At 48.9% G+C, this 24,812-nt stretch overlaps 1 protein-coding gene across 3 annotated transcripts in view; it reads right to left on the bottom strand.

Annotated features, from left to right (window-relative positions):
- Positions 1 to 24,779, bottom strand: part of LOC114853899 (zinc finger protein GLIS1) — a 49,859-nt gene extending 25,080 nt beyond the window's left edge. The window contains exons 1-4 of one of the 3 annotated variants that reach the window (XM_029147787.3): positions 24,196 to 24,779; positions 23,802 to 24,113; positions 5,060 to 5,228; positions 2,373 to 3,861 (exon numbers count right to left, since the gene is read on the bottom strand). In XM_029147787.3, coding sequence (XP_029003620.1) covers positions 2,373 to 3,861; positions 5,060 to 5,228; positions 23,802 to 24,066 — 1,923 coding nt within the window. In that variant the 5' untranslated portion in view covers positions 24,067 to 24,113; positions 24,196 to 24,779. Of the gene's footprint in view, positions 1 to 2,372; positions 3,862 to 5,059; positions 5,229 to 23,801 lie in introns of all 3 variants that reach the window. The other 2 variants (XM_029147788.3, XM_029147789.3) reach the window with 2 other exon arrangements.
- Between the last annotated feature and the right edge of the window lie 33 nt (positions 24,780 to 24,812).

The following is a 24,812-nucleotide window of genomic DNA, read 5'->3' as shown; positions in this document are numbered from 1 at the left end:
ATGCAGATGCACCGCATCACTTCCCCACAGACTCCTCCACGCTCTCAGAGAACATCTGACCACTTTCTCATCCCAGTTCAGGATTCAGTCGCTCCAAATCTGCTGGTCTCTCGGAGCACAGCAATATCAAGGTCTGGGACCATGTCAAGGATACTTGCTGGATATATTTTTAATATTTATGCAGACGCAGGAAAAAATGTAATAAACTAAAACAACAAGCGAATTAGTCCTGAAACAGGATATTGCAGAGAGATTATGCTGTTTCCTTTCTGCATGTCCGTCCCCGCGCGCCCGCCTGCCCCAAACAACAGCCCAGGGCCAGCTTTAATTGTGTGGGGAGAATGAAATTAAACATATTTTCTAAGAGGTTGCAGAACCTTCAGGAGCCACTAACTCAACCATCTACATGTGGAGACTGCGGAATTTCTTAAAATATTAGCCAGGTACGGACTGTGGCAGGCTCACGCAGAGGTCGGGGACGTGGTGGGTGCTGTGATAATGACTTTTTCCTGCCAAGACGCAGCATGAAGCAAATGCTGTGCAGCTGTATGAAGAAAATGTAATACTGTATATATATATATATATATATATGTAAGTACAGTACGTATATGGACAGAGACGGAAAGAGGGGGAGGCGGTGGGGGAGAGGGGGGAAGGAGAGCGCTGTGTTATGTCTGGATATGAGGAGAGACCTGTTTCATAAGCGCTGCCCCGCTGGAATCTGCCACTGGAAAGATAATAAAGGGATTAGCCCCGGTTCTTCTGGAGCATTTGCTCCTAAAACTGAACGTCTCATCTGTTTCCTCTGCTGGAATTGCTTGAATTCTTCAACGCTTTTGTCTATCGCACGAACATAACAAACACGAGAGGCATCGGCGCTTGTGGCCAAAGCACACAGGGTCCGAGAGAAGAGGGAGGAGAGGCTCCTTCGGAGGCAGGTTCCTTGAAGGAGCCACATGCAAACACACCGTTTGCACAGGGGACATGTTTATTGTCTCTGATTCCCACACCGACGCGTTGACTCGAGCTTGAAAACATTTCACAGTTCTGTTTGTGTTCCGTCGGAGAAGCAGGACGATATGGAATCAATACTTCCTATTGTGAGGGCCCACGTCAGCGCCCGTGAGCGCGAGGTCACGTGTGGAGACCGGGGTGACGGGGGCGAGGGCGCGTGGAGAGGCCTCGTACAGACAGAATCCAGCGGCGTGTCCACACTGGGCCTAATTGTTCTAGAGCGCACATGTGGTAAACATCTCCAAGAACGCACACAAACACACACACCTTGGCCGTGACACGTTTACGCATTCCTCCACCACACGCATAAACAAGCAGTCGCGGCCGCGCCACCGAACGCACCGTCTCCGTCCTCGCCAGCAGCACAAGGAAACGCCACGTTCGCAGCAAATTGCTTCCAAGCGGCGACGTTCACGCCGTGACGCGAAGCAGCTGCGACTTCGGCTTCGGCTGCAGCGGAACCCGGGACCCGTCAGTTCTTTTTCTGCTCTTGAAGGGAACCGTGGGGCGAGCGAGGCCAGTAAACGCCGCTCGCTCTCCGTGTGCGGCTCCGTGCTCCAGACTACTACATTTCTCCTCATGTTTGCTTTGGATATGAAGCCAATTCACTTAATACTTGTGGGACATCTAAACATTTAAAAGCTCCCATTTAAGAGGATCAAGTGTGGGCATTGTTTGGTTATGCTAACCATATGTGCTGGCTTTACATGATCTGAATCCCTGCTCAAAAAACAGAGTGCTTGTGAAAATAAACATGACTTTGCTCAACACAAATTGTGGACTAATTGTGTATTTGGACTGAATCATTCCGAACGTTGGAGGCCTTTTTCCATTCGCTTGGGGACAAGAGGGAATGACAGCTTGACGCTGATTAGTGTGTTGACTTGTGCAACTGGAGACTTACCTGTAAAGAATACGAGCACAAATCTATTTATACTGACGAGGCGGTGCTGCTCCTACAGCAGCTCATCTCCTCGCAGAAAAAAAAAACACGGGAACCCACTAAAAATACACCAATTATAATCATAAATGTTTCTCAGCCAAAACAAAATAAAAGTTTCTGTTGAAATGTAATCAGCAGTGAAGCAAGTACAGCCTGGTTTTTGGACTGAGTGGACGTGTTGTGAAAACAAAAATTACTTTCTGAAATATGTTCATGTGTTAAAGTGAAACAGAAAAAAATGTTTCTTCCACAGATGGTTGCAATTATGGGACAAACTGGACCGATATGCTAATAAATACAACCTAATACTTTGAAAAATTAGTAAAACTAAAGCAGTTGATTATAAGGGGATTTTAGCGAGTTGTTATAATTATATACTGGAGTGTAGAGTATTTAGTGGTTTTTGATGACTCACCATACACTTGTTAGGCTTCTCGCCAGAGTGGACTCTCATGTGAATGAGGAGCTTGTAGCGGGCGTTGAAGGGTTTGTACCGACGAATGCAGCCGGCCCAGAAACACGTGAAGTCCTCACCTTTACGCTGGTCGATATGCACTTTTTCAATATGTCTCACAAGCTCCTCCTGCTGCTCGTACGCAGCGCTGCAGTCGATCCAGCGACACACCTGCTTATCAGCCAGCGCTCCCCCCGCAGCGTCCTCCCGCTCTGGGCCTGGGTGGGTCCCATGGGGGCCTCCAGGGGTGGGCTTGGGTCCCAGTGAGGCCGCGGGTGACGTCTGCTGGCCCTGGTGGAGCAGCTGGCCCCCGGGGCTGGCCCCCACATACTGGTGGAGGTGGTAGGGTGGAGGCATTGCGGGTCGAGCGGAGTGGTGCGGGTGGCGGAGGTGCCCGTTGCGACCGCTCAAACGGGAGTGATAGTGATGCTGAAAAAGTTCGTCTTCGCTGGGAGAAAAATCGTCAATGGGCTCCTGTTTGAGGGGAGCCGCTGACCTCTGGCCTCCATCCAGGAGAGTCCCAGCTTCAGGCCCCATGTGCAGCATCCCGGACATCAGGGCCCCATTCATCAGCAGCCCCAACCCGTCTGGGCCGCCGCCTCCGCCAGCTGTTCCTCCAGCTCCACACCCCTGCAGCATAGAGCGCTGGTCCTCGCACAGTCCCTGGCTCTGTCCTGGGCCCAGCTCCGGCTCCAGTGATGACACCGAAGAGGAAGAAGAGGAGGAGGAGGAATGGGACAGCAGGCAGGTGGCAGGTGAGGACAGCTGGCAGCTCTCGTGCAGCGAGGCCTGCTGGGGGCTGCTGTGGGCGGCGGGCCTCTGGGGGGCTTCTCGTGAGCAGGAGTTGGAGGGTGGGGACGTGGAGGAGGAGGAGGAGGAGGAAGAGGAGGAGAAGCTGGCGCGACTTGCGTGGCTTGGCGAGAGGTTAGCGCGCAACCCGTTGACACAGGCAACCATCGACATTGAGAGGGAGGAGGAGCAGGCGGCGGCGGCGGAGATGTCGGCGTCCTCGGAGGCAGCGCCGACAACTGACGGGGAACTCGTGGCGGCGACAGTGGACTGCGAGGCGAGGCAGAGTCTCTTCAAACCGCTAGCACTGAGCGGCCGCACTGAATGACGGGAGGCAGCCGGGGACAAAGCCAGCGGGGAGGAGTTACCTTCATTATTAAACGCTTGCACCGCGTCTCCGGACACGCCACCAGCGTCGCGGCTAGCATGCGGAGCTCCAACTGGTTCGTTCCGGGGCATCTCCAAAACGTGGCCCGGTCTGCAGTTCTGGAAGCCGGCCTGAGGTCCGGCGTGGACCCCAGAGGCTGCGCTGGACAGCTTATAGCCCATTGACTTCTCCTGTTTGATTTGGTAAGGGAGAGACGAGTGAGCCCCATTGGCGCTGCTGCAGCCCAGGCCGGGTGAGGCCCCTGGCAGGGTCCTATGAAAGGCAGGGGAGGATCTGTAAGGAGCAAAGCACAGGGCGGAATATGAGTGCTATTAGCTCAAAGGCTGATGACAGATCCAGGATGGTTCGCCCATGCTCGCAGTAGCACCGAGTTCCACCTCCCACTCATACGTCCTACAAGATTTCTCAGTTCAGCAAATATCTATCATCCCCTGGTAAATGAGTCCCAATCCATCCTCACAGGGCACACAACACTACTAGCAGTACCGGTACCAGTGTTTAGGCCATGTCAACGGTTCAGTCACTGATGAGCTAATGTGATTTTTATGAATAAATGAAACCAGATCTTCTGGTAGTGGCAGGATGTGAATAGGCATTTATGACTAAGAATAGAGTATGGAGGCGGGATGGATGGCTCCTGTGTCCATATGACAGGCTTTGATGACAAAAGGGGGTTAAACCCAACCCAACCCAACGCTGAGGATAAATAGGGAGTCACCTGTTTTGGTGGCATAATTGCAGCCTATGAAGGGTCACCATTTACAATACTGTGTATTATGGTGGGAATCTTTGCCCCGCTGAATGGAGAAGCCAGGTCAGATTTCTCCATGTGTTGCTGTGATCTCCTACATAATCATTCCTGTCAGTTGGCTCATTATGGATTTTGTCCAAAGCCCCTGAGTGATGTGAGAAGAGCTCTCTTTTCTGCAGGCTGTCTCATGAAGGCATTGTCTTTGTACCTTCCCTTGAGCGCAGAAAACAGAGCTAAGGCCAGCTTGACTTGGAGAAAGCCAGTGGCTGACTTTGTCATCGCCATTAATAAAGACCAAAGCCCCCTCCCTGTTTCTATTCAGAAACACTATTTCCTGTTTGGCTATAGTGAAAATATTTTGAGACAATATGAGACCAGCCTGTCCAGAAGCACTTTGAGCTGGATGAGCAAGAAGAAGGGGAAATAAGGTGGACTAACTCCACGGAGAAAGTCACGGGAAACTCCTCCTGCCTTCACCAACGGTAGTCAAAGGTTGCACAACAGCAGAATCCCATTAGTCAAACATAAATGTTGTACTTCATACCCATTCAGTGTGTTTTACGAGTCTGGGTAGAGCTTTCCAACTATAAACGTGTGCATCTGATTTAGAATACGGATAATGAAAGACACATTGTACCTGTTAGTAATACTGTACAAAACAGGGAAGGTTGGAAAGTGGAGCACGAGCAGAACGGTTATACAACTGGAACAACAGTTTACCTGGGGTCCTGATGACGGCCATTGGACAGGAGGAGGTCAGGCGTGGGCTTGTCGCCCTGGAGGTTCTGGGTGTAGAGCCCGTCCGGATGACCCCCCACTGAGAGGGCCAAGCTCTGCCCACATCCCATGAGGGTGCCCTCATTGTCACCCAGCTCTGCGTCGGCATTCACTGTAAATGGAGCAGGGAGAGCGCCTTTAATCCATTGTACGCACAGAATAGGCATTCGCGACTTCTTCCAGTATCGCTGACTATTGTTTTAGCCAGCGGAGCTGTGACATAGAGTCGCTCTGATCAGCACTGAAAGCTGGCTAAGCAGATCTCCCTCAGTGATCTACTGACTGCACTGGAAGATTTACCAGTTTACAGAGGGACTCGTGCCATCACTGACATGTTGAAATCCTATTAGATGATAAATATCCTCTGGAGGAATAATTAGTTGGCTCCCATCACTGTAGTATTCAGTGATATATAGAGAGCTCTTTGGCAAAGTCCAAATGGTGACAGTAAAATAAAGCCAGGGAGATTTATTATTAAATATTATTGCTGGAGTAAATGAGGTTCTGTATTCCAAATGGCAATGTGTCCATTTTGGAAAAATAGTACTTCAAATCAATGTGTTCATAAGGTCAGCAGTGAACGTTCATTAATGAGGCTCCTTCTTCTCGTGTTTTGATCCATACAGTACAACTGATCACACAATTTCAGTTTTTATCATTTAGATCTGAGTAAATGATGAGATATGGAAGCTTTGTTAATAGGAGCAAAGTATAATGAAAATAGTGAAGCGGCGCTTGATGCATGAGGAAATATTTGTACAGGGAAAGTCAATATCTCCAGACTCTCGCGTAGGCGTCCACGCGTCCCCTGTTCCAACTTTCCTAATTCAATTTCTCAAATTCAATTTTCTCCTAACAATATTATTGACAATGTTACCACACAGCGTGCGCTATTAATAATGGAGTTATCCAAACACCCTGTTTGTTAAGAACATGGGAAGGTGCCGGACAGGAGTGATGTAAAGAGAGATAATTTAAGGATCTGCGATCAGTAAAGGAGAACGAACCTCAGTAGGTGAGAGAGGGGCGATCAAGAGACTCAGGACGGCGAAAAAAGAAGCATAGGCAAATTTCAGAATATTTATTCGCCCCCTCTGCATTCTGCTCTTCACGGGTCATGGAAGAAACACAAAGAGGTGGAGGAACGGCAAAGCGGGAAGCATAAACAGTTTGGCCGGAGGAATGAGGTAACAACGCTGGTTTCGCTCAGAACTCAACATGTCTTTCAACTCGGTTCTGTTTTAAAGCAATAAAAATCAACGTGTTTATCAAGTTCGGAGCGACTCTGCCTTCCTACGCTGTTTTCTTCCACCGCGAGCCGATCGACACCGCCCGTGAGCGCCCACGGCTGCGTTTCTGCACGAGGGGCGCTTCGAGGAGCCACTGATGTGACGCCAAGTGTTTCCCTGCCTCCAGTCGGACGTAATTCAATGAGCATAGCCAGAAGTGACATGAATGAGGATGGAGATGACTAACATCAACACAGATCTCCTAATTAGGCCTTGACTGTCCATGGGCATGCACAGCAGAACACAAACAAGCAAATAAAAACACTATCATAATGGAGCGCTGGATGCACTGGCGCTCAGTCAACGGGGCCCTGACTCGATGCACATGCTCTTTCTCACACACATTCTCGTCACCACCATATAAAACACAGACCCACACCAGGCGGCCCGGTAAATGGAAGCCCACTTATGATACAAAGCCCAATTCTGTTCCACAACATGCAATAGATGTTTGCCAGGAAACGTCCAGCATGGAATTGAGTTAAACCCAAAGATCCCAGAACAAGAACAACACGCTGATAATGCAACCATTGTTATTTAGGATGAATGCTTTTGGACATAGTCACCTGACACCACTCAAACTGTGCCACATCATATCAACAGATGTCATAATATTACCGTATTACAAACAATAAACACCAATATGAGAGGCGATCAGGGCAAATATTAGAATTATTTCATGGCAATAATCCAAGATGGCGGCAGGGGATGGATGCACAGTTTTCAGCTTCTTAATTGGTTTGATCAACTAAGTGATGATGACCAGGGCCTCTACAGTACAGCCACAGATCCACTGTCCCTGGATCTGGAGCCTATATCCTGTAGCCTTGTTGACATTTAGAGCAATCATCATAAAAAACATGGCAAGACCAGCTTTGAAATCCCACTTTTATAAGGATGATGTTTTCTTACTCTGTTGTTTCAGGGGAAGTAACAAATACATGTGGGTTCTAGCCTCCTGTGAGCATCTGACTTTCATATGTGTTTTAATTGCATTTATGGGTTTGCGTGACAGTTCGTAGCGGAATCATCCACCAGTCTGGAAAAAAGACACTGATTGTCACCGAAGCCTGTGTTGCATGGCTTTAATTTACTTGTTTCAGTACAAACAGGTAGCAGCGTTCCCAGGAGTCTAAAGCAGAGTCCCCTGCCTGAGTCTTTGTGTAACAGCAACTCCATCAGTGACACCTTCACAGTCTGCAGGATATTACAGTCACAGTGTAAATCGGGTGTTAGAGGTTTGGATCCCTGCAGCAGAAAGTTAGCGCGGTGGTGATTTAGAGCTTTGCTACATTAACACAATCAGTCACGCTCCGCTGGAGGAAACAGGCTCAACGCATGGTGGCTTGGATGAGACCCAAGAGTAAATGTAGCAGATATAGAATGAGACTTTGTGATCCAGTGTTGACCATTTAAATATGTATTAACGTTCAGTTTGATGTGGAGGTGGAAGCACCAGGGGCTGAGGTGTGTGTGTGTGTGTGTGTGTGTGTGTGTGTGTGTGTGTGTGTGTGTGTGTGTGTGTGTGTGTGTGTGTGTGTGTGTGTGTGTGTGTGTGTGTGTGTGTGATGGCTGAATGACTGAGTGAATCATTCTTTGATTTCATGGGTGGTCTGCTCAGAAAAGTATCTTTGCATGTTTGCGTTCTTTACATTCCTTCAGGTCTGGATTAGAATTCATTGCATGTTACGTTCTGAGGGAAAAAAACAAATGTATAACAGAATACACACTGTCTTCCAGGATGTAAAACCTATCGCTCAATCAATTTTGATGAGGACCAAACTGCGTCCGACACCCTCGTTGGCCTTCGCTGTGGACTTGTAGCAGGTCCTGGTGAGCGGCTTTGAACCAGCAGGGTGGGAGGCTGCTGTGTGCTGCCACAGTTGCAAGCATTCAGGCCCATTAGGGAGCGATGCTGTAAAGGCACAGGGGCCCGGAGAGCGAGGCACCGCGGTGCCAGAAGCACCTGGGGCCAGTGTTCAGCGCAGAGACCACGCACAGATGTGCTGGCTCATCCTCACAAAAAGCCGTTGATGTCAGAAGTGCCGACTAAAGGCGCAGGCACAAATAAGAGCTCTATTGTTATCCACCTCTTAAAACACGGCCCAAAATACACCAATGGATCAGGACTGGAGGAGAGGAACAGCCCGTGTTGATGACATGGTGTCTAATAATACTCTGCTACATCTAAAGTGGTATCTTCCGTTCCATAAATGTCATCACATGGTATCTATTACTCACTCTGGCTCCTCTCCTCTCCTGTATAATTAAAGTAGCACGTTCCTTTCAGTCAGCTTCGCTCCAGGATGACGGTAAACTGAGGAGCCCACTGCGAATGAGCGAGGGGAAGGCGGCGGCGCACGAACACGCCAACGCCAACGTCTCGTTAGAAAAGGGAAAACGCGGCTGCAGAACCTGTTCTGAGAAAAGCACGGTTCTGTTTTGGGCCGAGGCCGCGGGTGGAAACGAGGTTCCAGTCCGCGGCGCTGCGTCTGCTCTGATGTCATCTTTCCTCCATCATTTGTCACGCTCCTTTTTTGGGTTTTTTTTTTTTGTCTCGACCCCCACGGGAACGCAGTGCTCCCGGCCGTGAAGCCTCGATGCATCACCATCACGGGCGGAAAAGCGCTCTCTAATGCTTTCCCCGTGATTAATGCGGCCGCGGCTGAAACTAAGACAATGGACAGAAACAATGAACAAGTGCCGACTGTGTATTTGTGGCAATCAGGGAAGAATCCACTGTCGAGTGGAAGGTTGCAGTCATTGCGGCGATGATTACGCTGGTTGTTAAACATGCTGAACAAACTGGATGAAGCTGACGTGGGTCGCAGCCCGTGGCCCGTTTGGGTCCACTGTAACCGTACACCCAGTGCTGCTCAGCAGCGCTGTGCCTTGGCTAAGAACACCCCCCTGACCTCAGTGACTAATAAATGACTAATAAAGCAGAACAGACACATGTCTTCAATCTGGCAGAACTTAACCCCTCTGAAACAACATGGCTATTATCCCATGATAAGCAGTTTGGACTGTGTTACCGCACAAAGCATTCCAGTCTATACAGTATTGAAAAGATCAAACCACATCATCACATAGTTGAAAGTCAGTGTCGCTGTCTCCCTCAATGAATGTCTCCTTCTCGCTCTCTGCGGTATCATTATTTCTGTGCAGACAACATCCTCCATCTGATCAGCAGATGGTCTGCGGAGCATTATTAACTGTAATTGGTGGTAATCTGGGGTGATTTTTTATTTCGGTGACACTTCATTTTCTATAATTCTCGCCTCTCCCTTTTAAGTCACCTAACCGTTGTGTTAAGTGCCAGAGTGAGACTGCGCTTGTGCCAGTGTTTAATGCGTTCAAGTCTTCGGAGACATGCAGGCCCCAATGAAAAGCAGATGTGCAGAAGGATGGATGGTTTAAGGAGGGAAGGGGGGGGGGGGCATCAGAGGTGCATTGCACTTAAAGACGGTGGAGGGTGTTGCAGAGGGAAGCGGTATGTCAGGACTGTGATGCAAACATCTGAACCCGCGGTGCAACAAACTGCCAAAACCGCCAGACGGATGCCTTTGGAAATCCAAGGTGACACCTCGACCGGCCCCACTCTGGCCGCATAAATCACAGCCTTCAGCACCTCAGCAGTTGATAATGACCATTGTGTTCCCCCACCTGTCACGGCTGCGTCCCGCTCCTCAGACACCAGACGGCTCAGCAGACACAGTGTGACCACGGGACGCTTGTTGTGCGTCGTGTCCAGTGCAGATGTTGCGTATTAAGGTCCAAAGCTGTTCCCGGCGTCTGCGAATCTCATAACCCGCGTCTATATTTGTGTCTGCGGCAAAGGCCCGGAACTTATTTGTTTGCTTAGTAATGGACGTATGATTGAAAAACCTGGGGGCACAAGTAAATGAAAAATAACAATGTCTCGGGAGAAAGCTCCTCGTAAAGCAGGTGCGGAGCGCGGGAGGAAGAAAAACTATTAAAGTGGAGCAGGGAGCGCTGCGTGTTTTTGTAGCGGGATTAGCAGCACCAGCAGACATGAGCAGGAAAATCCAGTTATCCTCCCTCCATCAGGTTCCCCCCGTTTTCTCATGGTCAGCGTGATCACACAATAAGCCCGAATTAGTTCTCAGAGAGTAAACTTTAGAGTGAACAAAAAGAGACTATGTGGCTCCAGACGAGGCTGCCGGCTCAGTGTTTCTGGACACAAATGCTCAGCATTTAGAACAACTGAGAAGCCGAGCGGCCAAGAAAAGCCCACGGTGGATGAGGCTGGTTGGACACATGAATGGAGCGGTTGGTGGATGATTAGCTTCTGTGCCTTTTAGAGGAGAGGGCGCATGTTGTGGCTGGAGCGCGTCCTCACAATGCCAGGCTCTTCCCATGGAGCGGCGCTCACCACAGACATGAGCACAAACAAATAGTTGGCAGCCGCCGAGACACACACACACACACACACACACACACACACACACACACACACACACACACACACGCGCGCGCCTCCTGTCCGACCCTCATTAACTTAATTAAAACCCTTGTTACACTTGTGCATGTCACCACCTGGTGGTGGCACCCCGTCAGCGTCCACAGGTGACGCTCCACAGCAGTGGCACACAGGCGTTAGCACCAGTCACCTGCGTTAACGTAAGCCCAGGCTCAGGATCAGCTAGTATGGAATATTGATGAAGCTGAACAAAGGAGCCAGAAAACTCAAGGAAAAAGGCTTCAGTAAAACCAAAACTGTGTCTTCTGCTTTGAAGCCAAATGCAACTACAGCATTCGATAACAACAAGAATGTGACCAGTCAAGAGGTTTAACAGCCACAAATCTATTCTGGCAGTCACTACCATAACGCGATAGCGCCCACACATCTGTACAGCGCCAGAGTTAATCATTCTCAGCAAACCCGCATCCGATAAGTTCCCAGGAAAGACCCACATTTGTGGAGAGCGAGCCGTGCGTCAGGGGCTCAGGCTGAAAAACAGGCAGACGGACGCGAACGCGTCCTGGACGCTGCTACAGAGACACACACCTTTAAAGCTCCGATGGGCACCATGGACAAAGTCTCGGGCGGGTCAGACAGGAGGCTGCTCTGTGTGGAGTCATCAGCTCAATGTGCTGCTCAACCACACCAAAAAAACACCCAAAAAACACCTACATTTAAATAGAGCCGCTAAAAGGGGAGTTACACTGAAAAACAATTCTGTGGTTGAGTGACGACGACATGTGCATGAGGACATCAGGTGGAACTAGTCACACAGCTGAGCACAGCTGATGCAAATGCATATACAAAGTAATATGCAAATATGAATCTGCAAAACATCAACCATTTCACAGCATTTGAAATATTGTTATCACATTTGGGAACTTTAGCAGATGTGCGGAGCTGACGCCCATAAATCCAGAGCACTAGCATCACTGCCGCCGCGACTTGGAGCGACAGGTTCCACTTGTGCGATCGAGGCCCGGTCTCTGGGTCGGCCGCCCGCTGGCGCCGGCTCCACCGGTTGGCACCGGCCGCTCCAGTCGGCTTCAGCCAGGACCCGATATTTACAAGCGCGGCAGAATCTGTGAGAGAATTCGATTGAACGCAGATGGCAGGAAATGCCTCGGAAATGACAGTGGCCCAGCTCGACCACAGAACATGAGTACTTCCATATAGCAGACGCGTCCGGGCCCATCTTTAAGACAGTCCCTCTTCCTCGCGCCCACTTCGCCTGCTGCCATCGATTAGTCTGACAAGAGCCCAGATTTATAAGACTTCCGTAAAACAAGTGATCAATTTGCAGCAATTATTGTATATTTTTAATGGATGTGAGGGAGCGGTAGGGGAGAAATAAATGAATAGCTAGGAACGCGTCTGGAGGAGCGTTCCCTTGATGGTCGGTGGTCCAGCTCAGAGGCTCAATTTAAGTGTTGGTAATTAGCTCGCATTTGAACGAAGCAACATTTGAAAATGATTATTTCGTTACCTACACACATTGCACACAACCGTCTATTACTCTCACAGGGGATGCTAGTTGTTGAAAACCAGGGCCAAACCAGATGTTTTGGGAACTAAACGGGGGAATCCAGTTTCACTTCCTACTTCTTTGTTATTTGTGTTGTTTCAGTGCGGGAGGAATAAATGAAATGGACCTCTGTGAAGGGGATACGCTCCACACATGCATAGTCATGGTTCCAGCTTTTGAAGTCTCTGGTTGAAGTTGCAGCCAGTGTTTATCCACAGCGTGTCCACAGTGGCTATTAGCCAGTCGGGACCACGAGGGGTTAATTTGGCGGCGGCGTGCAGCTCTGAGCCGCTGGGTCGGCGTGGGCGCGGAGGGGAAGCTTTAATGCCTGAGCACTGGTGCTGCTTCATGTCACCGGGCGAATGAATGAAATCCTTCAAAGCAGACGCTGTCTAACGGTCAGAACGACGCACAACAGTGTCCGGCTACGGGCCCAGCTGTGATGAAATGAGAATCTGATGACTCAGCGTAAAAGTGGTGCGGCTCGCTTTAAAAAAACGACCAGGCCGAGGCTGGAGAGGAGCCTCGCGCTTGACTCAGGGCACTACAGCAGTGGCGTTTTCATAAATACTCAGAATAAATAAGAGAGGGCCCCAGGTTTTCCACTGAGCAAACCTGTGTTGAGTTTCAAACCACACATACCTAAGAAAGTCAGCGTTGCTGGTCTTTTATTGTGTGGGGAGTCCACATTCACTGGCACCGAGGACCATCACGTCTGAGCAGCGCACACACACACACACACACACACACACACACACGCACGCACACACACACACACACACACACACACACACACACACACACACCTCCTCTCCCGGTAACCTGAGACCGACGTCGCGCCAGACATTATATATCATTTCACATCAAACAGGACTTCAGCGTTACTGCGAGGAGGAGGAGGAGGAGGAGGAGGAGGAGGAAGAGGGGACCTCGGCTCACTGTCAGCTCCTCGTCCGCTGACGGCGCCGCCCGAGCCGCGATGGCAGGACCTCTGAGCGCCCGCGGCCCGGAGAACAGCGGCGCAGCGGGGTTCTGCAGCAGCCGAGAGGCACAGAATGACACCTATGGAAACACATTCAAGCCCGCGCAGTGGGAGGTCAACACAAAAGCTATTTACCCAGACAGGGCTCCGCTGGAACGGACAGGGCCACCTTCAAAGAGCTTTATGGGCAAATATATTCACACTGTGTAAGCACTGGAGATGTCCAGGCATTAGACTCCTCCTGTGTTTTCTCTTGCCTCGTTTAATGTCTGTAATAAGATTCCTTTTATTATGATTTCTGCTCTCGCTGCATTCCTGCTCCACGTGAGTCAGCCCGTGCTTATGGCCAAAGTGAGACATCAGTTGTGTCCCAGTTGGGAAACTATTTAAGACTTGGAATCCGACTCTCTTTTTGACTTAGATCGAATATGTTGAGTCAGAGCGGGACGATCACTAAATAAAATGAGGGTCCTCAGGTCAACAGTAAGTCGTAAGAAGGGCGTGAGCAAAAGGACGTGAATAAATACAAGTATGATTTGATGGCAAAGGCCCAGTTTGACTCTGTTGAAATCAATAAACATGCTCCCATTTGTTGTAAATTTAAAGACTGCAGAGAGCAATAAATCAAATCTGAGTGGTTTAGTGGTGATTATACAACACAACGGCTATTTACTGTAACAGCAAACTCGAGGATCAGCAAAAATGAAGCAACCTTTCCTTCTTCTGCCGTGTGTCATGTGGCTCCTCTCGACCGGAGGGTGTGAAGCCTGAATAAGGAGCAACCGCTGAAGAGCTCTCCACATAACCTGGCATTCATTGTGAAGCTCCTTTACGAACCATTAAAATATTCAATTCGCCCCTGACCTGTTTTCCAACATGGTCTCCAAACCCATAAAAGGGTTTGCTTTTCATTTATTTTTATTTGAGCAACTTTGAAATGCAAATGTTTGTTTCCTTGCGCGTATAAACGGAGAGAAGACATCTTAAAGATTTGATGTGAAAAGTGAATTCTGGCCATTTGACATCATCCCTAACACAAACACGCGGCTGCTCAGCGCAGCTCGTTTTGTGTTAAATGAGTGTACTTTGGCAGCCTGCAGTGTACATACGCTGATGCTGCGCCGCTCTCGCTGGGCTCCTTCATGGCTCACGGCTCCCGAGGCTTGTAGAAGACTGGCAACTTTACAGTGGCCTGGATTGGTCATATTTTCGTGTCAAATGACAGGTCTGGCCCAGTAAAAATGGCTGCTGCGGTGAACTGTGCATTCAGGTTTATCAGGGCTACAAAGGCCTGTTGACTTTGCTTAAACTGTGGTTTTGGGGGCTCTGGTCTAAAAGTGTTCTACCTGCAGCCTTTTCCACCCCTCACATTAAGGTACATTTCAGATTTGATTCTATTCATTTATAGTTTGTGCTGAATCCCAGTCTTCCTCCAGTTGGACAAAAACGCAGCATTCTTTAGAACAATAACGACTGTGTTATTGCTAAAACTGTGGGAAGATTTATTATTCCCAGCGCATGAAATCATTTTTAAAAAATTCACAAATAAAAAAACATGCTTGTAGTTTATGCTGGCCGCTAACGCTACGCTGCCACGTCTGTGCAAACAAACGTAAAGGCCGTGACCATCAAACAGCACGGACGCACTCAACTGACCCAAAATACAGCCGCAGGAACCTTAGTGCCCTTCTCTGAATGTCATTACGATGCCGGCTGAAATGCTTGAAGCTCAGTGGCGTTGGGAAACCTTCAAAGCGCGGGTGTTTAAGTCGCCGTGAGGCAGAGCAGCTGTGCGCTGTCCGAGCCGGTGCCAGAGTTCTGCAGTGGAACCGGACTACGAGGCTGCTGTGATGTCTGAATGGATCAACAGTGACATTAGAGGTGAAGGTGGAGCTTTTCGGATCCAGGAGGTCAGAAGCTCCGCTCAGCAGTAAAACCAAGGAGGTGGCGCCGGTTGAGAATGGGACACCAGATACTGGCCAAGGGTCCGTTCTATCATTATGATGTGATGCTGCTGCTACTTGATTTATTTTAACAGCAAATCTCTGAGTGCTGTAAATTCTTGCAGTTAGAAAGAAAACAAGGCAGCTTCTATCTCAACTGTTTTATTTTGTGTGTATTCCATTATGGGCAATACCACAGTTTTACACAATGCTCAGTGGTTTTCAGGGGGACGCGCTTCCCCTCAGAGTTATGATGAAAGACTGAATTCATATTCCCTCCATTTCCTGCACAGGTCCTGTATGATCGGACTCCTGCAGCCGTGGCAGCGTGCGCGTCCCCCTGCACATCGGGCCGCGTCCCGCTGGTATCTGTTAGTTCATCAGCGCTGGATCTCAGCTGAGCTCAGGAGCGGCAGGGCTGTTTTGACTAAGTCATCTCAGCGAGGGCCCGGTCCTGGAGACTCCCAGCATTTGTAAGAGATTAGCGGGCCGGTGCCGATGCGCCGGGCTCAGGTCAGACAGAGTGCAGGGCTCGGACGCGGGCGCTGAGTAACCTGATTAAAGGTTCTGAAGGGGAGCGTGTGGAGGCTGGTTCAGGAAGTGGCTGTGCCCAGTTTGACAGACAGCCTCTGAGGTCATGACACCGAGGCCCTTTCTGTTGTTCTGCTCAGTTCCTATATCAGATCCACACTTCCAGTCAGCGTACGTACGCTGAGTAAAGGAATAACAATAGCCCAGATGCTTTCAGCCCATCGTTACACAAAACACTAAATGAAAACCAACTGTGCGGGAACAATAAAATAATTTGTCAGGAGAGAAGGGTGCAGATAAATTCTGCAAAGCGTTTTCCAACTGGCTGCGGAGCCGGCGCGCTGGGCCAAGTGCTCGCCACCTGGCTGTCATGGCTGACGCGGCCTAATTCATTTGAACTTCCAAACACATGCCTGTTAGATCACCGTCGATTCACGCCGAAAGTGCTTTTTAGGCTTTCTTTAATGGTGCTAGTCAACATGTGCTGTGAGCAGACTTTTGAGGGGCAAAGGTCAGATAAACAGAACCAGCGCTCCTTCGCCTTCTCTTTCTACCAAACAGACGACTCCTCTCTGAGGACACAAAGCCAGGTACTCGTCCTAAATATTCTTGTCAGAAACACCTGGAGATATAAGAGACATTTCCCACTGAGGGAAACTTCCCTGGTTATTGAAACCATGTGAACTCGTGTGTCATGTCTGTGCGAATCCAAGAAACTGAGCTGTGGTTTTAAGGTCAGTGAAGCTCGTCCTGATGGATTTCGGCTTCGTCTTAAACGCTGAATGCTGACTCGTGGGGGAGGCAACCACTTAATGATGAGGCACAAATTCTTCAGCTGATGAGTATGAAACGTCGCATACATTGCACAAACCCATGCTGCACAGCTGAGCACAGGAACCACAAACAAAAGTGCTGACGCACGAATGCACAACGATGAATACTGGAAACGTGATATAATATCGGTGGCTCAGCGTTTATTTCAGCAAGTATGAAACATGCAACAAGGGGCCGTCCGGCGTTGCAACACATTTAAACCAACAAGTCAAAAAAAACAACAACAATGTGAACTGCATCAACTCTGTCACTCTGTTCATTGGAGCTTTTACTCTAATTTGATGGAAAAAATCTTTTATTTCCACTTGACCCAAACAACATTAGTGCACACACACACACACACACACACACACACACACACACACACACACACACACACACACACACACACACACACACACGGAACCATCTCACTGTTAATGCTGCCAAAAACGAGCCCCGTATGAGATCTGAAGTGTCCAACATGATGTTCGTGTTAAGCGGTGTATTATAGAAGCCGACTTCTGGGTCTTCGGGGGAATGTTAAGCATGTTAATGAAGAGCGCATACTGAGGCTATTACTCAGAGTAATATGGATCCGTTTAACACACTTATTGCACAGCCCATACGAGCCCGGGTTCAAACAAAGGAAAGAGGCACTCGAGCCCATTTAATCTTGGCAACTGTAAATCAAAAAGGAACCGACTTGATTGTTTTGAGCGAAACCGTTTCCAGCAGAGATGTTTTGTCATCTAGGATTACAGGGAAACACAGCCGGCACAACGCAAACTGCACAGCTGTCTTCTCAATGCTTTTTGTTGCCGTGGACGTAAAGCAGGCAGCAGATAACAGATGTCTCTACTGTGGAAACCTCTGGGCCGAGCAGCCGGCTCATCGGCCAGATCAGCGCAGAGGTGCAAACTCGAGTCCACTGCTTTGGTGGACGGGGACTTGAATAGAAGCGCAGCCAAGGAGGCATCCTCTGCGCCTTCAGCTTAGTGTTGGAGCAGCGTTAAAACAAAGACGTGGACGTGGGCCGGACACACGGAGCAGCGTAGGTGGAGGACGCCGCTCGCTGCATTCACGCTGCTACAGCTCCTGCAGGCACCGATCTGCACACGGATGCACTTAGACCAGGTGTTGGAGTGTGTGGACGACCTGGAGCACAACATGCATTCATTCTTCACAAGCCTGGTGAAGTCATTTAGCCTGTTGCTGCTTTGGCGCCGTAATGAAACGCAACACACGAGATGCTCCCAATGAAGGAAAACCCGCTTCTCATCACACGCACCATCTTCATGTAACGGCACCAGCATCCGGAGTGAGCCGAGCTCCCTGCAACGTGGAGGGCCGGGTGGCGCCGGAGCGCCCGCGCGCGTCCCTGAACGCCACGCTTCCTCCCATCATGCCGAGCAGGTCTGCCGCTAAAATGGAAACATTTGGAGGCACCTGCGCCTCAATGCTGACAGCTGATGTCCAGGATGATGTCACTTCAGCTATAACAAGGTGTGACTCGAGGCTTGGCTCCGCCAGCATTTTACAGCACATCTCTGGACGTATCATTCGACGTATATTGACTCTGTGTGATGGAACTTGGCTCTGTCTGTGTGGAGCTGCCGGTGCATAATGCACACGTGAACATCTGGGTCCAAGTTGTCGTCGGGCAAAAGTGCATCTTTTCTACAAGAGCCTCAGATAAAGTGTCTCTCTTCATGCCCATTAGTCCTGGTCTAATACAGAGCAGAGTAAGTCATTCCTCCAGAATGCTGGGCTTCTATTAATGAGGACTAATAAAGTATATAAACTGCACTATTAGACTTTATAATGTCTTTCATAGTCCTCTGGGGCAGCGCCAGCCAATAGTGCAGTGAGCCGACTGGGCACTGCCCCGTGGCAGCTTCCTGGCAGAGACGGGGGAGAACAAGAGGGAGGATAAAACTCCAGCGCTTGGCCGCGTCCCGCTCGGCTCTAATGAAGGCATTAAAACAACGTCAGCTCGCGTCGTCTTTGCCCGCTTGTTTTCCACCACTCAGTTGAAGCCAGCGCTTGAGTGAGTGGCTGATTCACCTCCGACATCAGCAGCCTTGTAAAACAGGACCATATTAGATGCAACCTAAACACATTCATTCTGTGTTTGGGAGCTTAAACCTGTAGGTGTTGCGGCCTAAAAACTCAAATCTTGTCTGAACTCTCTCCTAAAAGAAACTACAGTGCAGGCGCTGCATTAGATAAGATAATACAGCGGCTTCGTTGCGTCCAAAATGACCCTTCGGCGGCTTGTTTTCCGAGGTCAGTGAAGGCCTCGCAGCCGCAGCTCTCTCCTGCCATCTGCCTCCCTCTCTCTGCCTCTGGCTCCAGCTGACAGCGCTGGAGGCCCGGCCCGGCCCGGCCCAGCGGTGCACGGCCACAGCCGGAGCCGAGCGGATTCCTCTTTGATGACACGCGGCGGCGCGGAGCCAAGAACAGCAAGTGGCACGGCCGAGATGTAAATCAAACGCACCACCCCCGCGCTAAGTCGCGGGCGGGAGGCGTCTGCGAGCGGAGGCGTCTGCGAGCGGAGGCGTCTGCGAGCGGAGGCGTCTGCGAGCGGAGGCGTCTGCGAGCGGAGGCGTCTGCGAGCGGAGGCGTCTGCGAGCGGAAGCGTCTGCGAGCGGAGGCGCTGCCGCGTGAAGGCGCGTGAGCAACGCAGGCTGGACCTGTAGAAAAGAGTGTGTGTGAGCCACAAACGGTTTAAAGGTAGATCAGATTTGGCCAGATTCAGACCTGGCAGCTGGATTCTCATCAGCAAACGTGTAGTGCATTAGACTCTGAGTACTTCTCAAGGTTCGGGCTAAAAATAAGATTTTATGATGACATTTGGAGCCAACTCCGCAGCTTTGTCTTGATTAAACCGAGGCCCAGAGCGCATTTCCTCTATTCCAGAGATATTTCAACACTTACTCAAACCAGATCATGTTTTTGCAGTGAGTGTTGGGATCCACTCGCAGTACGAGAGCCGGGATGCCTTTGGTTACAGTCGGATGCCACAGTCATACCACACTGGTCACGTTAGCGTGACTGTGGAGCAGAGCGGCCGAGGGGCTGCAGCTGAAATCCACTTCAAAAGCTCCTCAAGCAAATACAGTCACAACGGTCCACAAACGATCTTGGAATCCCGCTTCGAGATGATGCAAAGCCCGTCTCGTCCTCTCATCTCCTGTTTCCACAGACGTCAAGCGCGTTTCGGGCCAACTTTGACTCAGGTGACTCAGCCGAGCAGATGCCGGAGCAGGGATGTGCTCTGCACCCCCGTCTGTAGTGGCCGTGACTCAGGAAGCCCTCTCATTCCATTAGCCAGCATTCCCTCATCAAGTTCTCAGCCAGACAAAGGTTTACGGGAACGCCGCCGCCGCCGCGGAGTCATCGCCCGGCCTGGGCTTTATGAATCAGTGGAACATGCTGCAAACATTACACGGGCAGCACCCGAGCGTTTGCCCATAACTCAGTGCTGAGCTCATACAAAGCAAAAGCTTTGGCCTCAGGCTCCTTCAGTGGGGAATGAGCTGACTGGGGAGGAAGCTAAGAATGCTACTACGTGGATATATGCCTACAAGCCCTCACGCTTAGAGGCTGAGATGCGTGAATCCCACACAAACTGCAGCTGAGGTTAACCCAGAAAACGTGCTGTTGCTCACTCGATGTAAAGCTTGAGTTCAGTCAGAGGTCAATTCGTTTTTAGCAGCGGTGACAGGAAAGTGAGGATCGGTCAGTCTTTGGCAATCTGAGTGAGTAAGTGAGGCCTCACTGCTACAACCTTTAACAAACTGACCAAGTGTGATGATCCTCGAATAGTCAGAACCTCAACCCAGCGCTCAGACGTGTGGAGGCCTCTGACACCAGCACGAGATGCAACGTCTGCGTTTCGATGCTAAAGCACGGGATTCATGCACCAGATAAGATCTAAAGGCTCAGAGTTCAGTACAGGCTCATTTAAGCATTAAATGACATCCAACCTGACGCTTGTTACTGCAGTGAGATCCACGGACGCCGCATTTACTCCAGGAACAAATCAGGTTCTAAACCTGTGACCAAAGGACATGAACAGTGGAGCAACCTGCTCAGCCTCCGTTCCCACAGCCGCAAACAGTGTCTACACAGAATATTATTATTATTATTATTATTAATAATAATATTATTATTATTATTATTATTATTATTATTATTATTATTATTATTATTATTATTATTATTATTATTATTATTATTATTATTATTATTACTCTCTTTGCTGTTACAAATGATTAGAGTTCGCTTCACTTGACAACTACAGTTCTTTGGCTCATAAATCAAAGCTCCGCCAAATCCACCGAGATCCAAGATGAATAAATAACATGATGTGAATAAATCAAAGCCAAATTTAAAGCAATTATAAGAGTGAAGTCCAAGGCAATTTAAGAAATTCAAAACCCACTCAAGCAGCTGAAGCAAACATTGTCCCAGACTCATAGCTGTGTCAACATTTCTGTGAAGATTTACTTAGAGGAAAAGTCCCTGGACAACTAGTGCAAAAAGCCACAGGCAGACACATAGTTCCTTTGTAGGTTCGGGTGAGCGCCATCATTTATGATGATGTTTAATCTTTGAAGAGCAATAAATAAACCACACTGATGGCTTTACCGTCACTTGGTATGTTTCTTTTCTCTGTGCACTCACAACTCAACCCTTCACAAGCTACTGGGAAGCTGTCGTTAAGCAGGGACTTGTAATAGTGGGTTGTTCCTCGTAACAGTCACATTAGCGCTAAACTCTGCACATCCTGCACAGAAGTGTGTGTGTGTGTGTGTGTGTGTGTGTGTGTGTGTGTGTGTGTGTGTGTGTGTGTGTGTGTGTGTGTGTGTGTGTGTGTGTGTGTGTGTGTGTGTTCCACACGTGCTGCGGTGCCGTGTTAAAACACTGCTGCTGCTGCATATGAAGCAGCGTCCACACACTGAGCACAGACATGGGGGAAAGGACGGGAACAGAAACACTGAGACTGTCCAAAGGTCCGTTATCCTTCACTGAACCGACCACAAGCCTCTGCGTTTACCTGAGAGGGAGCTACAGCAGCTTTGTCCCTCCATGATGTGAGCGCACACTTCATTCAACCCTGCTATTTACTTTCAAGAACGTTTTTTTTTTTATTGCAAGCCAAATATTGTTTTTGCTACTGGCCGTTAATATTTATAGCACAGTGTAAGCATCAGGATTATTCGCCAAGTCAGGTGTGACAAACATAAAACAAGCCACTGGTCTGTCTTTAGATTGGTGTGATGCAAAACGATGAAAGTCAAGGTTTGTTTTTAAAGGACAACAACAAAACAAAGCAAAAACTGCTGATCTGACTTATTTTTGCATTGAGGAAACCTGATCTATTAAAACAGGATCTACGTGCCTTTGTAACCAGCTCCAGACAGAACTACATTTACTACTTTACATTTGTCCTAAATAAACACACACATTGCAATTTATTTTAACTGCACAATCACAAACTTCATATTTGGAATGTGAGGTCAAAAAAATTGAGGCTCGTTCTTCCTTCACTGTCTCAACTTCCACCAGGAGGCTCGTTTTATAGACTGTATTCCTCTCAAAATAAATCTACAGTAATAGTTGGGAACACCGTTTAAACCCCAGCTCTTTCCCCAAATGGGAGTGTGTAATATGATCGACCGTAAATGAGGCATGACACAGAAGACTGATGAGGACTGGGATCCTTCGCTCACAAAAAGAGACCATGAAACAACATAGAAATGTCTGAATGTACAGACAGAGATAGTTACATAAACGGTATGAGATAAACCAAATTACACTGGCTGTTACAGAAATATAAACGTAATGCGAAAATACAGAAAGCTACCGCCGAATAATCAAAACACATTTTTAATGTGATTCGAGAAGTGTTTTTTGGATTCATTTATTAAAGGCGGGGAACTATTTTACTCATAAACCCACAAGATATGGAGACTATTAAACCGTTCCTCCACTGCCTCGCAGAGTCAGTGAGCAAACACACACGGACGCGTCTGCCTCCGCGATAATCTGCACAACATAATCCACAAACACAGCACATCTTGCGCTTCCCACAATTTACGGGAAGCGAGTTCAAAAGCGTCGCAGGGACAATGAGACGATTCATTCTGCTCGGGGATGCTGGGATGGAGGGGATGGAGGGCACCACTGTGCTCCAAGAGAAAAAACTGCTGAGACACATTCAACACACACATGGTTTGTGTTTGGCAAGAAGAAACAATAATCAAATCCGTTGATCCTCTTCTTGCTGCAAGGATGATTACTAATATAAAAGTCTGTTCCGTCTAATCATAATTTAGGAGGGGGCTGTAATTACCTCCGCCCTCTCACAACAACACTGTCTAAACAGGACGGAGCACAAAGTCAAAGCCGAGTTTCCACTCGGGAAGTTATCTGCAATACATGACAGAGCTCATTTCATCCACATGACTGTTGTTAGATTGTTGCTTTCACCAAAGAACCTGTGTCAAAGTCTAATTTTTAAAAACTTCTATATTGAATTTTTTTAAATAGTTTCAGAACGACCAAATTTATCGAATTCTATGAAAACGTTTTTTATTGAATTGATAATTTCATTTTTATTTCAATTATTTACTCACACACGTTTGTGCGCAGTCAGCCTCGCGCTTTTCCTCCCATGGAGTAAAAACTGCACACTGCGCTCAGTTGCTGCACATACTGTACAACACGTTGCCTTCTTGTGCAACACAGACTTTGATTCTGGTGTTGTTTAGAAATTGGCCAACGATCCAAGTGAACTCTGTGTTCAATTAACGAGCCTAATCCACAACTGCAAACAGGGATCTGAACAGAAATACATCGAGCAGCTGCATCAAAGGATGCTCTAAATATGTCTAATGGAGGCAGCTGTATTTCAGGCGACGGCTTTTATCGGCTTTAAATTATCTGGAGCTGCTAAGTAGCAGGAGGACGCAGCCAAAATCATATTTTGTTTTAAAAAACGGGAAAAAAAAGTCCTTTAAATATTTTTCAATCATCTACAATTTTTTGTAGGCAGACAACTTTGCAACCTCCAATCAGAACGAGACAAATCCAATCACAGCCTACCTTGCGCTACGGGGAGAGAGAAGCACGAGCGCGGAGCTTTGGCCGACAGATGCGCTTTCTCCTCCTTCGGGCTGGCGCAGCTCATGTGGGTCGGGGGGTCATGGGGGCTCCGGCAAAGCTGAGAGCCGAAGCCGCCGCCCGCGGCTCGCCGGGCGCAGAGGTCCGTCTTGCCGCCGTACACGGAGAACGTCAGGCCGGTGAAGTCCGCGAAGGCTGGTGCCTGACAGTGGCTCACCATCCCGAACAGCGCTGAGGAGTTCTGCATTGGTGACTCGGAGTTCCCATGCAGGGTGCTGCCGCTGCTCACATTACCTGCGCAAATGAAAGGCAAGATGCGCGAGTTTGCGGCGAGCTGCGGAAACAACTTAAGGCATCAGAGCAGGAAGCATCAAACCTGGACAGAGCCATTGAAGTTGGGGGATTTGGGAACGCCCACCTTTTTCCAATCAACCCACAGGGAGCAGAAGGCGTCTAATTACGGACATCAGCATCTTGATCACGCCGGGAGTAAGAGCATCCGCGAGCCTGATCGATAGCATCTTCTCTGAGAGGGTCGGTCCCCGAGCATCCCATGCGTCCCTCTCCCTCTCCCCCACCCTCACCCTCCCACTCTCTCTGCGATTGACACCCGATAGCTCCACCGCTCCGCGGGACTCGCGAGCACCAATGACGACGGCGTCCGTGATTCTGTGGGAGGACAAGGTTTGAATCAAGACTGGAAGCAAATAAAGAAAAAAAAAAACAAACAATTTGCCAAAGCGCGTGATCAACATGAAATTAACCTTTCATTCTGTTTTCTACGTTTGCCCACTGACATATTTCTGAGAGCGCAGATTGGGCGCTCACTAATGTTACAGGTGTGTGTGTTTCAGCAGATTCTTGTGTTTGGTTGCGGGAGATTAAGCACGTTCAATGTTGTGACCTTTTTTCTTGCGATCATATTTAAAAGATAAATGGAAATGTAACCGGAGCTTAATTTCAGAGAATCAGCCAGAGCGAATTAATTTAGTC

The sequence above is a fragment of the Betta splendens genome, chromosome 4 (assembly GCF_900634795.4).
Source record: "Betta splendens chromosome 4, fBetSpl5.4, whole genome shotgun sequence".
In the NCBI taxonomy this organism is placed as follows: domain Eukaryota; kingdom Metazoa; phylum Chordata; class Actinopteri; order Anabantiformes; family Osphronemidae; genus Betta; species Betta splendens.
The sequence above is the reverse complement of the archived record's forward strand: the minus strand, read 5'-3'. Positions and strand labels throughout refer to the sequence as shown.